At 37.1% G+C, this 15,230-nt stretch overlaps 1 protein-coding gene across 2 annotated transcripts; it reads left to right on the top strand.

The window, feature by feature from the left end:
- The first annotated feature begins 867 nt into the window (after positions 1 to 867).
- Positions 868 to 11,366, top strand: LOC113865902 (E3 ubiquitin-protein ligase UPL3). 2 transcript variants are annotated; one of them, XM_027500705.1, is made up of 18 exons: positions 868 to 2,007; positions 2,253 to 2,363; positions 2,481 to 2,597; positions 2,775 to 2,945; positions 3,018 to 3,179; positions 3,360 to 3,608; positions 3,757 to 3,878; positions 3,972 to 5,367; positions 6,494 to 6,589; positions 7,035 to 8,600; positions 8,707 to 8,931; positions 9,035 to 9,139; positions 9,817 to 9,897; positions 9,996 to 10,064; positions 10,157 to 10,285; positions 10,498 to 10,620; positions 10,709 to 10,934; positions 11,045 to 11,366. In XM_027500705.1, the coding sequence occupies exons 1-17, from the start codon at positions 1,141 to 1,143 to the stop codon at positions 10,772 to 10,774; spliced, it is 5,655 nt and encodes a 1,884-aa protein (XP_027356506.1). In that variant the 5' UTR covers positions 868 to 1,140; the 3' UTR covers positions 10,775 to 10,934; positions 11,045 to 11,366. The 2 variants fall into 2 exon arrangements, with proteins under 2 accessions (XP_027356506.1, XP_027356507.1); XM_027500706.1 differs by having other exon boundaries at positions 11,071 to 11,365.
- The last annotated feature ends 3,864 nt before the right edge of the window (positions 11,367 to 15,230 follow it).

Genomic DNA, 15,230 nt, shown 5'->3' with positions numbered 1-15,230 from the left:
ATCTGAATAATCTCATTATTTTAACATGTTTACAAGTTCATTAGTTGTAAATTAATTTAAAATTATTATACTGTTGTGTACTTTTTTATATAAAAGGCATATTTAAATTAAAAATAACATAGAAAAAGAATAAAATAAATAAAATATTCTTGTGTACTATCAGTACACAATAAAAAAAATTAATAAATATTAAAATTTGGACGCGTAATTTTTTTACTATATTTTATTGAATTAAAAAATTTAATTATTTAAACAAATGCAAAATTTATGAGATCAAATAGACATTTTTTAATATTAGTTATAATTAGATCATATTATTTTTTTAATTTTTTTAACATGTGTAATCAATAAAATAGTTGTTGTACAAGATTTTTTATTATAAAATTTAAGCATACGTTAAAAAATTAATGCATTTTTATTAGAGTTTATAATATTTTAATATTTTATATGTATTATGAAAAATATAGTTATTATCATAAAGTATAAAACTCATTTAATATTTTATTTAATAATTAAAAGAATTGACATGCATAAAAAATGAATTATTTAATAATGAAACAAGTAATTTTTATTTAAAATATAGTCTAAATGGATGTAAGTACCCAAAGAATGAGGTGATCGTCGTCTTCTACATAAGCGCGACACATGGCTGGGGCTGGAAGAAACGACGTCGTCTAAGGAGGAAAGCGTACGCGCCACACTGCGACAGTGCCACCAAGGAGCGCAGCGAGTTGAGTTCCGTTTGAGGAACGAAAGTGACCAATCCATTAAACAAAATTTAAAAATAAAAAAAAGTTACATATAAAAGGCTCGTCTCGTTCTCTTTCTTTATTCCTCTTCCCTTTCACCCTTCACCCTTCTCCCTTTTCCCTTTTCCCCTTTCCCTGGCGTTAGGGTTTTCCTGCAACCTCTTTCCTTTATCGTTTCCAAATTCCTCTCGCTGTTGATCACACTCCTCACACAAATCTCACTGACACGTGCAATTGCACCATTCACAATTCCTAGGGTTTCCAATTGTGGAACCGATTCATTCTATTTAACGAAGATTCGATCGATGGTAGGGATTCTTAGGTGGACGAAAGCGTGACTGACGCTCGGTGGCGAGCGAGTTGATAAATTGAGGGGTGGGTGGGTTTTTGTATGGAAACTCGGAGCCGGAAGCGGGCGGAGGCTTCCTCAGCTGCCCCTTCATCTTCCTCCTCTGGTCCCACCACCCGTTCCAGTAAGCGCACGCGTCTTTCTTCTTCTTCTTCCGCCCCCGCCACCACCGCTCCTCCTCCTCCACCTCCTCCTCCTCCTCCTTCTGTCAACACTCGTTCACGTGCATCCAGGACTAAGGAACCCTTGCCGCCTAAAAATCCTCCTCCCATGGACCCTGCCAATGAATCCTCCGGCTCGCGCCGCGATCGCCGCGGCAAGGACAATTCCGACAAGGGCAAGGAGAAGGAGCACGATGTTAGGATTAGGGATAGGGATGCAGAGAGGGGGCTGGCGCTTAATGTGGACGGCGGCGGCATTGGAGACGAAGATGATAACGACAGCGAGGGCGGTGTCGGGATGTTGCACCAGAATTTGACGTCGGCGAGCAGTGCACTTCAGGGGCTTCTTCGGAAACTTGGTGCGGGTTTGGATGATCTGCTTCCGTCCCCGGCGATGGGTTCTGCTTCTTCGTCTCATCAGAGCGGGAGGCTGAAGAAAATCCTGTTCGGGCTGCGGGCCGATGGGGAAGAAGGGCGGCAGGTTGAAGCGTTAACGCAGCTCTGTGAAATGCTTTCGATTGGGACCGAGGACTCGCTTAGTACGTTCTCTGTTGATTCTTTCGTTCCGGTGCTCGTGGGGTTGCTGAATCACGAGAGCAATCCTGATATTATGCTCCTTGCGGCCAGGGCATTAACTCATCTCTGCGATGTGCTCCCTTCGTCTTGTGCTGCTGTTGTGCATTACAATGCAGTGCCTATCTTCTGTGCGAGGTTGCTCACAATAGAGTATATGGACTTGGCCGAGCAGGTTGTTCCCTAGCTCATTACCATTGTGTGATTAGTGAAAATGGTAGAAGGAATTTGGAACAAATTTGGGTGTTTTTTGTTATGTTGAATTCTGATGATGCCTAATTGGTTTTAGAACTATATATTACGTGGTTCTTGAGTCGTATTTTGTATTGTGAAATGACGGGCAATTTTTTTAATCAATGGTCTGATATTCTGGAAATGAGATTCTTATTGCTTTACTACCGTGTTTGATGACATGAACAGTCCCTTCAAGCTCTAAAGAAGATATCGCAGGAGCACCCCACTGCCTGCCTACGAGCAGGTGCACTTATGGCTGTGCTTTCTTATTTGGAATTCTTCTCAACAGGAGTTCAGGTAAATCATCAGTGAAGTGCTTATATTTAGAGGGTGATGATAGTTTTGGACAGTCAATTCATTTGGCCATAGGTACTCTTAGTGAAAAAGTGAAAAGTGACATAATATTTGTTTCAGCGAGTCGCATTGTCTACTGCAGCAAATATGTGCAAGAAACTTCCTTCAGACGCAGCTGACTTTGTGATGGAAGCTGTTCCGCTTCTGACAAACCTTCTTCAGTACCACGATTCCAAGGTAAGGCCATGTTTTATTGTCGGACTTGTCATATAATGGAAGTTATATTTTCCTTCTTACATCCTTAGTTTTACCTTTGAGGGAAATTTGTCTTAAAGGAGGAAAATTTTGATTCCTACTGCCCATGTTATAATTTTTTTAGCTATATCTTCATATATGTTTCTCTTAATTTTGTAGGTGCTGGAGCATGCATCTGTTTGTTTGACTCGAATAGCTGAAGCATTTGCAGCCTCTCCGGACAAGTTAGATGAATTGTGCAATCATGGACTGGTAACACAAGCTGCCTCCCTCATTTCTAGCAGCAGTTCTGGAGGTGGACAGGCTTCTCTTAGCACGTCTACATATACTGTAAGTGCAATTTTTGCTTTAAGCCTGGTGCTTTTGCCCTTATTTGTTGGTCCTTGACTTAGGCATATGCAGGGTTTAATCCGACTTCTTTCAACTTGTGCAAGCGGGTCCCCTCTTGGAGCTAAAACTTTACTTCTTCTTGGAATTAGTGGTATTCTTAAAGATATTTTATCTGGTTCTGGAGTTTCTTCTAATGCTTCTGTTTCTCCTGCATTAAGTAGGCCACCAGAACAGGTACAGTGCAACTTCAGAACTCTTTCTTTGGCTCATTTCTGTGTAGTGTTATCTTTTTTTGGTTCATTTGACAGATTCTGACCTTGCACACGTCATTTAGATCCTTGATATTTTCAGTTTCTTGCTTTCTTATCTTTTATGAGGAGATGAAACTATTTAATTCACTATTCTGATATACAGATATTTGAGATTGTAAACCTGGCAAATGAACTTCTGCCCCCATTGCCACAAGGAACAATTCCTCCCCCTGTCATCTCCTACTTGTTTTTTAAAGGACCTGTTGTTAAAAAGTCTCCTGTTGGGAGCTCTGGGAAACAGGAAGACACAAATGGAAATGTTCCTGAGATATCAGCTCGTGAGAAACTATTAAATGATCAGCCTGAGCTACTTAAGCAATTTGCGATGGATCTCCTTCCAGTTTTAATACAGGTTGACATTGTTGCATTGATAAAATGCTTAAATTTTGGTCTATAAATTTGTTAAATTTTTTTAAGAACTTCTTCTGTAAATTGCTTCTTTGCTTCATTATTTGTCTTCTGCTATGGCTAATTGATAGTATTGGTTTGCTTTTGCACAGATATATGGTTCTAGTGTCAATGGTCCTGTTCGGCACAGATGTCTTTCTGTCATTGGAAAGTTGATGTACTTTAGCACAGCAGAGATGATCCAGTCATTGTTGAGTGTGACAAATATATCTAGGTATCAAGAAGTTTAGTTGAGTTTATATTGCTTGATGTTCTCGCTATTTTTATGGTTATAGAAAATTTATGTACTGTCACTGTGATCTTATAGTTTCTTAGCTGGCGTCTTAGCGTGGAAAGATCCACAAGTTTTGATACCAGCCTTGAAAATTGCTGAAATTCTTATGGAAAAGCTTCCTGGGACATTCTCTAAGATGTTCATCAGAGAAGGTGTTGTGCATGCAGTGGACCAACTTATTTTAGCTGGAAATTCAACCAATATACAGGCATCTTCCTTGGAGAAGGATAATGATTCTCTATCTGGAGCATCATCTCGGTCTAGGCGTTATCGGCGACGCAGTGGGAACTCCAATCCTGATGGAAATCCATTGGATGATTTGAAGAGTCCAGTTGCAGTAAATGTTGGTTCCCCTCCAAGTTCTGCAGATATTACAACAATAAATTCTAGTATTCGGTTATCTGTTAGTGCAGCTGCTAAAGCTTTTAAAGATAAGTACTTTCCTTCAGATCCTGGGGCTGTTGAGGTGGGTGTTACTGATGATCTTTTACATCTGAAAAATCTTTGCACAAAGTTGAATGCTGGTGTAGATGGCCAAAGGACTAATGGTAAAGGAAAATCTAAAACATTTGGATTTGGTTTGGAAGAATATTTAATTGGGGTCATATCTGACATGCTAAAGGAACTTGGCAAAGGAGATGGTGTATCTACTTTTGAATTTATTGGTAGCGGTGTTGTTGCAACTTTGTTGAATTATTTTTCTTCTGGGTATTTCTCTAAAGAAAGACCCTTAGAAACCCACCTTCCGAAGCTTCGCCAACAAGCACTTACAAGGTTCAAGTCATTTATAGCTGTTGCACTACCTTCCACTACTGAATATGGGACTGTGGCTCCTATGACTGTCTTGGTCCAGAAGCTTCAAAATGCTCTGTCCTCCTTGGAGCGATTCCCTGTTGTGCTGAGCCATTCATCTAGGTCATCTAGTGGAAGTGCACGCCTCTCTTCCGGGCTAAGTGCATTGTCTCAGCCCTTCAAACTGCGGCTTTGTCGAGCCCAGGGTGAAAAATCACTTCGGGATTATTCATCTAATGTTGTACTGATTGATCCATTAGCAAGTTTAGCAGCCATTGAGGAATTTCTTTGGCCTCGTATCCAGCGAAGTGAATCTGGTCAGAAGTCCACTGTACCTGCTGGGAATTCAGAATCTGGGACAACTCCTGCAGGAGCTGGTGTATCTTCTCCCTCTACTTCTACTACTACTCGTCGTCATTCCACAAGATCAAGATCATCTGTTAATATAGGTGATATGCCCAGAAAGGAAATAGCTCAAGAAAAAAGCACAAGCTCATCTAAGGGTAAAGGAAAAGCTGTATTAAAGCCTGCACAGGAGGAATCAAGAGGACCTCAAACCAGGAATGCTGCTCGCAGAAGAGCAGCTCTTGATAAAGATGCTCAAATGAAGCCAGTAAATGATGAATCTACCTCTGAGGTATGCTGTGAATCTTAGGGATGAGTTCACAATGGTGCAATCTTTTTCTTCCCCATTTAATTTAGAACTTAGAATTAGTCCTTGTTGAATGGTTTTCTTTTGCTCATTCCTCTGTGTCCTTCTGGAATTCTTTTCCCACACATAAAAGTCAGGAGATATTGGTGGAAAATCTCGCTATATATTTTGCTAGTTTCATTTTGACTTTCAAAGTAAACTCTAAGGAATAATACTTAATAGTGTCAATAGAAGAGGTAGAGATGCTTTATTACCTTTCGCATGGCAAGCTAGAAAAGACACCTAAAATTTCTTTGCAAATATCTGTAACTTTGGAACATTTTTTATTTTGTTGATTTACTGCTGCCATTTAGCTTTATTGATGGCTGGTGATTATAATTACTTATTTAAGCTATATTCATGATTCATCCCTTATTTGATATACTTGGCTAGGTTCTCTTTTGATTATTTTGTTAAACTGTTGTTTTTTTTAGCACTGTTGGTTTCTTTCTCCATATTTTATTTAAATTTAGTAGTAGTGATAATTCACTGCAAAAATTGAAACTTATCTACCATGCACTGAAGCAACATTGCTGGTAATGGTGTATTTCAGTGGGTGTGATCAAAATGGATAACATGAATATGCTGATCCCCACCCTTCTTTCATAAATGCATGTATGTCACGATTATTTGTTTAGTGCTACTCTGAAGTAAAAATCAATTACTGTATGCAGTTTTCATTTTTTGTATTCTAGCATTATGCATTATCACCATATGAAATTGTAGGCTTATATTACTCATTGGGAAAATTTTAGATTATTTTTGGGTGGGGTTACTTATTTTGTCTATAAAGGAGATACTTTTTTTTAATTCCCCCTTGGTTCTGGCATTGTTTACATAAATGATAGTTGGTATGTAGCTAGCTAGGTTCTTGTAGTTGTTAAATTGTTGTTAGGATCTGTTGAGTATAATACTCACATCCACACAGGCACCCCATATGCAGTGGATAGGGCTTAACTTGGGTGCTAAGCATACTTATTGTTTGATTTTCTTTGGATTAAATTATGAACTTAAATCAAGTCTCTGAAAGTATCTATTTGCTGTGGATTTTTTTCTGCTATTTGCATTGTAGGATGAAGATTTGGATATATCTCCTGTGGAGATTGATGAGGCATTGGTGATTGAAGATGATGATATTTCTGATGATGAAGATGATGACCATGAAGATGTATGTTATCTACTGTTTCTTTTTTTTTTCTTTGGCTAACATTTTCAAATTTAGTCGTGTTTCATTTTAGTAGTTACTGCCTTTGCTTTTCTGAAATTATTTGTGTTTAACATTGCTTTCAATATGTTAATGTCTGTATGAATCTTTATCTTTTTTACTACCAGCACTGCTGACCTTTTCTTGTTTACAATTTTATCAAAGTGAAATACTGCTTACCATCCTTTTTGTTTTCTATTTCTTTTTTGGTACAATGGTGGCATTGAGGTTTAAACTTTAAATGTATAAACATCAAACTATCCAAGCCCTTCATCACTATCTCCATTCTAATGTTTTTATTCCAAATTTTAGCAACTGTCATTAGTTCTTGTTAACCAAGATTGAATATTTTAATTAAGTTAACGTATCTACTCTTACAAATTTTGTGGTTTTAATTTTTCTGATGCAGGTTCTGAGGGATGATTCTCTCCCTGTTTGCTCACCTGACAACGTACATGATGTGAAGTTGGGTGACTCTGCTGAGGAGAGTACTATTGCTCCTGCAACAAGTGATGGCCAGACTAATGCTGCCTCAGGTTCTAGCAGCAAGGCTGGAACAGTCAGGGGATCAGACTCTGCTGATTTTAGGAGTGGCTATACTTCTAGCTCCAGGGGTGCAATGTCATTTGCTGCTGCTGCTATGGCTGGACTTGGATCTGCCAATAGCAGAGGTATCAGGGGTGGCAGAGATAGGCAAGGGCGTCCACTGTTTGGTAGTTCTAATGATCCTCCAAAGTTGATTTTTACTGCTGGTGGGAAGCAGCTTAATAGGCATTTAACTATATATCAGGCAATTCAAAGACAGCTTGTGCTTGATGAAGATGATGATGAGAGATTTGGTGGTAGTGACTATGTCTCAAGTGATGGAAGCAGGCTGTGGGGTGATATTTATACTATATTTTATCAGAGGGCAGAGAACCAAACAGATAGGGCTTCCCCTGGAGGTCCAAGCTCAAATGCTTCAAAATCCGGCAAATCTGGGTCTGTATACAATTCCAGTTCTGAAGCCAAGCTGCACCAGACTTCTGTATTAGATAGTATCTTGCAGGGAGAATTGCCCTGTGAACTGGAGAAAAGCAATCCTACATACAATATATTGGCACTATTGCGTGTGCTAGAGGGTTTGAACCAGCTTGCACCTCGTTTGAGGGCCCAAGCGGTTAGTGATAGCTTTGCAGAGGGAAAAATTTCAGATTTAGATGAGCTAAGTGTTACCTCTGGTGCTAGGGTTCCTGCAGAAGAATTTATAAGCAGCAAGCTTACTCCAAAATTAGCTAGGCAAATTCAAGATGCACTTGCCCTATGCAGTGGTAGTCTTCCCTCTTGGTGTTACCAGTTAACTAAAGCTTGCCCTTTTCTGTTTCCTTTTGAGACTCGGCGACAGTACTTCTATTCAACTGCCTTTGGGTTATCTCGTGCGCTGTATCGACTTCAGCAGCAGCAGGGTGCTGATGGTCATGGATCAACAAATGAAAGAGAGGTCAGGGTTGGCAGGTTGCAGAGGCAAAAGGTTCGTGTATCTCGAAACCGCATTTTGGATTCTGCTGCTAAAGTGATGGAGATGTATTCTAGTCAAAAGGCTGTACTTGAAGTAGAATATTTTGGTGAAGTTGGCACTGGTCTGGGTCCCACCCTTGAGTTCTATACACTTCTAAGTCATGACTTACAAAAAGTTGTACTTCAAATGTGGAGATCAGGTTCTTCAGAGAAATATCAAATGGAAATTGATGGAGATGAAAAAAAAATGAGAAGTATTGACGGATCTTTTACTGGAGATGGAGAACTTGTTGAAACTCCTCTCGGGTTGTTTCCTCGACCTTGGCCTGCAAATGCTGATGCATCGGAGGGGACCCAGTTCTTTAAAGTGATTGAATATTTCCGGCTTTTGGGCCGTGTAATGGCTAAAGCTCTTCAAGATGGACGCTTATTGGATTTACCATTGTCAGTGGCATTTTTTAAGCTTGTTCTTGGTCAAGTAAGTTGTTATGAAATGTTAATGTCTTATCCATTTTCAGGAGTATAGTTGATCTAAAGGCTGGTTTTATTTAGTATGTATTTATTTTGCCTTCGATTGATTGCAGGAGCTTGATTTGCATGATATTCTTTTCATTGATGCTGAGCTTGGAAAAACTTTGCAAGAGTTAAATGCCCTTGTTTGCCGAAAACATTATATAGAATCTATTGGTGGTAGGTATGCCGATACAATTGCTAATTTGCATTTCCGTGGGGCCCCAGTTGAAGATCTATGCTTGGATTTTACTCTTCCTGGTTATCCAGACTGCATTTTGAATCCTGGAGATGAAATTGTATGTATTCAGTCTATATCTTTTTTTTTTTTGTTTTTGTTTTGGTTCTGATTCTGCCTCTTGTATTATGAGAATTGCATTGAACTTACTGTCAAACTTTCAGGTTGACATCAATAATCTGGAGGAATACATATCCATGGTGGTTGATGCAACTGTCAAGACTGGAATAATGCGTCAAATGGAAGCATTTAGAGCAGGGTTTAATCAGGTTATATGCTAATCTTAATTAATTCTTTAACTGTGCATCTTGTTTGGTGATGGTGAGTAAGTTTTATCAAAAATGTTTTTTTTTTAGACTGTAAAAAGTTTGGTATTTTCATTGTTGTCTTTTGTCTATCTATTTATACATAACTAAGCTCATTTTTCTCCCTCCCATTCCTTTTCTCTTACATCTCCAATACAATTTTATTAAGAATAAGACTTGACCAGGGTTTACTGTGATAATATAGAGCATTTATCCTTCAACTTGTAGATTCTTACACCATTCATGTTCTTACAGACAGAGCTTTCTGTTGTACTAAAAATGACTGTTCTTTTGTTGTATCTTAAGCAATGAACTACATCTATATCCTAAATCTCACGCTTGCACCTATCAGATGGGAAGTTGCTAAATATTTCCGTGTCTTTCACTTGTGTTTGCTACCAACCTTGTATGCCCCTTTTATCTGCACATGAAGAGAGGATGAAAGAAAACAAATGTGTGTTTTTCCTTCCATTGGTGTGAAATATTCAGTTATTGAATGTTGTGTGAAAGGAGTTGCTAGCCTCTCATGTGGAAGGGATGGGCTGGAAAATAGTTGGAAAAATTATTTGAATATTTTGTTCATTTACTCGAGTTTGATAACTAAACATTTGTCACTTTCACACTTGTCCTTGTCAATCCAGGTTTTTGACATCTCATCTTTACAAATTTTTACTCCCCAAGAACTGGATTATTTGCTTTGTGGCCGGAGAGAATTGTGGAAGGTATTTTGGTTTACCCCAATTTATTTTTGCTGCATATAACAATATTTGAAACATTTCTGGGGATAATGTAATCATAAATTTATTTCTATTTTCTGCAGACAGAGACACTAGCTGATCACATAAAATTTGACCATGGGTATACTGCCAAGAGCCCTGCCATTATTAATGTACGATTTTTTTCCCTCATAGAAGGACAATTGTGTATTGTCAGAAATTTAGTTTTGTCTGATGCTTATCCTGGGTGTGGTGCTATTTTCAGTTACTTGAAATTATGGGAGAGTTCACACCAGAGCAGCAGCGTGCCTTCTGCCAATTTGTCACTGGTGCACCTAGGCTCCCCCCTGGTGGACTGGCAGTCTTAAATCCAAAACTAACGATTGTGAGGAAGGTACTAGAAAAATATTTGATCACTGGCTACCTGTGTTCTAGGTCATTCATGCCTTCATGTAGTTTTGTATGTATGCGTGGGGGGTGTGGTTGGCGGGGTTGACCTTTTTGAAAGTGGTCATTGCCAGTGCTATTGCAGCTTTTTTTTTTTTTTTTTCAAAAAATGTTATAATTTCTAAACATAAATCTGAAGTGATACATGTTTGGGTACAGCTTTCATCAACTGCAGCTAATGCTTCCTCCAATGGCAACGCACCTTCAGAATCAGCAGATGATGACTTGCCAAGTGTGATGACGTGTGCTAATTACCTGAAGCTTCCTCCTTATTCTACCAAGGTACAATACTAATAAGCACAGTGATTATATGATCATGCATCTCAAGGCCTTTTTATGGTACTGATTTTTGATTTCCAATTTAAAACAGGAAATTATGTACAAGAAGCTACTCTATGCAATCAGTGAAGGCCAGGGATCCTTTGATTTATCATGAGTTTCTGGAACTAACCAACTCGACCCTGTATGTTAATATGATGAATCAGGGTATATTCTCGAGGCTTAATTATTTTTTGGTTGCATGTACTTTCCCTCCTCGCTTCTCAAATAATGGCCTCACTTGAGGCGCACTCATCAAAGGCTGTGGCATTGTTCAGGTATGAGATCATATTCTCTATGGCATTTACTAAATTTGTTGATTATTTTAACGAATAAAACCAATAGATTTTTTACCTTTTTTGTTCGTTTTCTTTCATTTGTAAAACAGACCTGAATTCTTCGATAACTTGGCAGTCGAATCGGATCGCCACATTTTCAAGGTGTAAAGGGATATGCGGAGCTCGTACTAGCTGTTACAACATGTAAATATAATAGGAACGTTGAGTTATTTTCCCCCTAAATTTTTTATCATTCTGTTTTCAAGTCAAATTGTTGGCAGTTAGTTATTATACATGTATGCAAGATGATGGTAAAGGGAATAGGAATAATTTCAAATACTATGCTTTCCAATTTCATGTTAGATCTCAAATGCCATGCTTTATGATTTCATTAATTCATCTTTGATCTCCTGTCAAGTGGAGCCTTTATCCGAATGATTCTACCATGTATTCTTTTTTGGTTTTTGGCCGTTGTGCATTGAAGCTGCGTTTATATGGGAGGCAACAGACGTGTAGAAATGTTTTATTGCATTTGAAACAAGACTATATTAACTGGTACAATATCATGTCGGGGAGTATACTGCCATTTTATTCCTTTAGCTTATTCGCCAGCTCAAATTAATTTCCATAATTAAAAAATTATTTTGGTCCTAAAACTCTTAGAAGTAGATTCCATGACTGAATGAATTTTGGATAGTTCTAGGGCTTGTTGAGATTTTTTTGAAGTCCGTAGACTATTTGAATTTGATGAAAAATCGGAAGTAAGGTATATTAAGAAACTTAAAAAGTACTTCGATTATTATATGAGATTTTAAGTAATATGTTTTATCATGAAAATAAAAAAATTATGTTAATATGATTTATTAAAAATTATAAAAATAAATCACAAAATGTTTATAAAAGTTTTAAAAACTTATTAAAATTTTAAATAAGATTTTTATATACTATTGTAAATGCTTATTGCATAATTTTTTAGAAGTTATTTGGATTTTGACCTCTTCATTCAGTTAACGCAAGAATTGAACTTTCAATTTTATTTTTACTTCAGCGAATTTAAATTTGTTAAACTCCGTTCTCAAAAATAATTTATGGAACTGATGATCGTTTTGGAGGAATGGGTTGTACACCTTTATATGCAAACACGTTTGTTATTTTACTATACGTTTTTTATCGCAAGAACAAAATCTATAATTATAAATTAGCTTTTTTCGTAAGCACTCATCTGCTGGTAATTTTGTTCCTTCAGTTTTACGAAGTTATCAAAAGTGCAAATTAGTGTTCTGAGGGTAAAATTACTTATGCTTGCTACGGTACCTTAACGTTTAAAAGGATATTAATATTCTTCTTACGTGGACCAAATAACATAGGGTTGCTTTGTTTTCAATAAATAAATTATTTATGATTTTAAATATTACAAAGAGGTCCTTTAGTTTATTTTAGTTTAAAAAGTTATTGGTGCTAATTGATTTCAAGCAGAGGGTTTTAGTGTTGATTGATTGGACTAAGCAAAATATTGGTAAAAGTTTGTGACAACTAACAATTTGTAGCAATGTACGGATGCGAGTTTTGCAGAGGAGGATGACTTTGTGAGAGGCTCACAATGACAGAGACAACGTTAATGGCAGTGTCGTAGTGGAGTTTTACATTAAATTTGTCATATTAACTATAAACTCACTGCAAGATACCTCTCATCAAACACAAACCGCAACACCATCATCTTTGCACTAACGACATTATCATTACTGTTCAAGAGTCGTATGACGTCTTAGATCCAAAAAAAAAAAACCTCAACCTCAAAACACCCACATCTCATCATCCTTGCCAAAAGAGGCCACCATTCCATTTCTAAGCCAACATGCTATCACAACCCTTTTTTGGAAGAGATATATGACATACTTTTCACACCTGTATAAATTTTATGCACTTAAAAGGATTGAAATTGAACTCTATGATTAATGAAGAAATAAAATCTATCATCTCCACGAGTAAACCTAACAAGGACATTTTAATAAATCTCTGAATATACACATGGACAAAAGTTGTTCATCATAGAACTCAAAATACTAACTCATAATTTGATTAATTACATTTCAACACTAATTTCAACACTAATCTTATAGCTAAATAGTCTAGATTCGCACTAAAACCTAGACTAACAAAATTAAAGCTACAGATATCAAAATCTTCAACTCATACCACTCCTCAGCCAAACTCCAACATGGGAAGTGGATGCTTCACTTGTCACTCTTACTCACTTACCACCATATAGTCATCGTAGCACACACGCCAACACAGATAGAAAGCAAGTGTGAGCTTACACAATAAACAACCATAATTATAAAATTAATATAAATGTAATATATGTATATACAGTTTAATACATCAAAATGCTTAGCAAAACAATACAATCCTTATGCTTATTCTCAGTCCATCTAATGCACAATCTAGTTCTAACTGGTTTGACAGCTTAAGTAATCCAAAAGGAATCCAAATTTTTTTTTGTTTAGGAGCGACTCATCACAGTATCTAGATCCAGACAAAGTACAACTTAGTCTTCCTATCGTTACATGTCTAACAACCTAAACATATAACTCGGCTCTAGAATGATGCAAATCTACATAATGCAACACAACCATATTTATAATTTCATTTAGTCTCAGCAATACAGTCATATATATTTTCATTCAGTCTTAATAATACAGTCATATATTAAATTTTTTCAGTACATTATACTACAACATTTCAAATATTTATCTTAAATATAAATAGTCTCATACCATTCACAGAACAACAGAGAACCCCATCACATAGATTCTATGTTTTATCCTAAGGTTTGCCTATATATCAACCCCTTCTTAGCCAAAACAAGATTTACATATAATATCATAATGTCCGAGTGAATAACAAAGCCATCTAGGATAAGCTCCCCTTACCTGGAATAAGTTTCTAAGATCACACTCCTCATGAGTCCTAAAGAGAGATACAATGCTCAAGAAACTTAGATCCCCTTAGTATTGCAAAAGAGAAGCTCTTGAGAAAAGAAATCAAGAACCAAGGAGTGAAAACGGAGAACTGAGCTCTAAAAACTCATCTAGATCTGGATGGAATAGATGTCCAGACTTGGATAAAAAAAAAGTTCAGCTTCGAGAAGGTTTTCTTTAAGGGGAATAGGTGAAAGAACAGAAAGAAAATGAGAGGGGAAGACTGTTTTGTGAGAAATGAATGTTTTCTGCATTGAAGTCACTTAAATACTCCTCTAAGCACACACGCTCTCACTTGAGCGAGTCAATTCTCGCCTAAGCGAGTTCTGTTCTAGCCTAGGCGAGAAAACTAGATGGTGGAACTACTCAGTTTTCTGCTATTCTTGCTTGAGCGAAAGGCATCTTGCCTGAGTGAGTTGCATTCTTGCCTCAGCGAGCAACATACTTGCTTGGGCAAGCTCATCTCACTTGAGCGATGTTGCTTCTCACCTAAGCAAGATTCCTTCTCGCCTAAGCGAGAGGACAGTTGAGGTAGTCTTATCTTATCTTACTTGAGTGAGATCTCTCTAGAATGCTCAAATCAGAACGAACCAAATCTCACTTGAGTGAGACACACCTCGCTTAAGTGAGAAACTCTGCACCCAAAACTTATATCTCTCCCAGAATGAAGGCAAAACAATGAGAGTTTTACACCAAAAAAGTTCTATTATACTCTTACATCAAAACACACATAAAACACTTAAAGACCCAATCAAAAACCCCTCCCACTACTAGTCGTATCAAACAAGACAATCACACAACAGTGTAACATATAACTTTTACCCAACAATTGCTCAACTCTCATAATAATATTCCAAAGCATGAAAATTTATATGATTCCAACACTTACAACACATTTTAAAAAGGAAAAAAATATATAAATATATAAGCTTGACACACGTAAAACAAAATCAACCCATGGTAACCACCATTTGAATATATAGTGACATCACGACAATATTATCCTCTAACCCCACTATCACCTTTCACTGGTATATACATTTGTCATTTTCACCTACATTAATAGTCGTACTTCACCTCTATTTGATAGCCCTTCTCTCCCTTTGTTTCAATGAACTCTAACTGCAGTCTTCAAAGACATTCAAAAGGGGAGGAATTGCAATTACGAAAAATAAAAAATGATCATTTTTTTTCAATGTTGAATATATTTTTTACAAATGTTATAAATATATTGGACCTGTTGGTTCTATGGCAAAAAAGAAATAACATAAAGAAAAGAAAATGCACAGAATTATGAGAAGAATGAATAGAGAAA

This window comes from Abrus precatorius, unplaced genomic scaffold, assembly GCF_003935025.1.
Source record: "Abrus precatorius isolate BTA unplaced genomic scaffold, Abrus_2018 Scaffold4, whole genome shotgun sequence".
NCBI classification, from domain to species: Eukaryota; Viridiplantae; Streptophyta; class Magnoliopsida; order Fabales; family Fabaceae; genus Abrus; species Abrus precatorius.
Note: the sequence above shows the minus strand (reverse complement) of the source record. Positions and strands in the feature narration are given on the sequence as shown.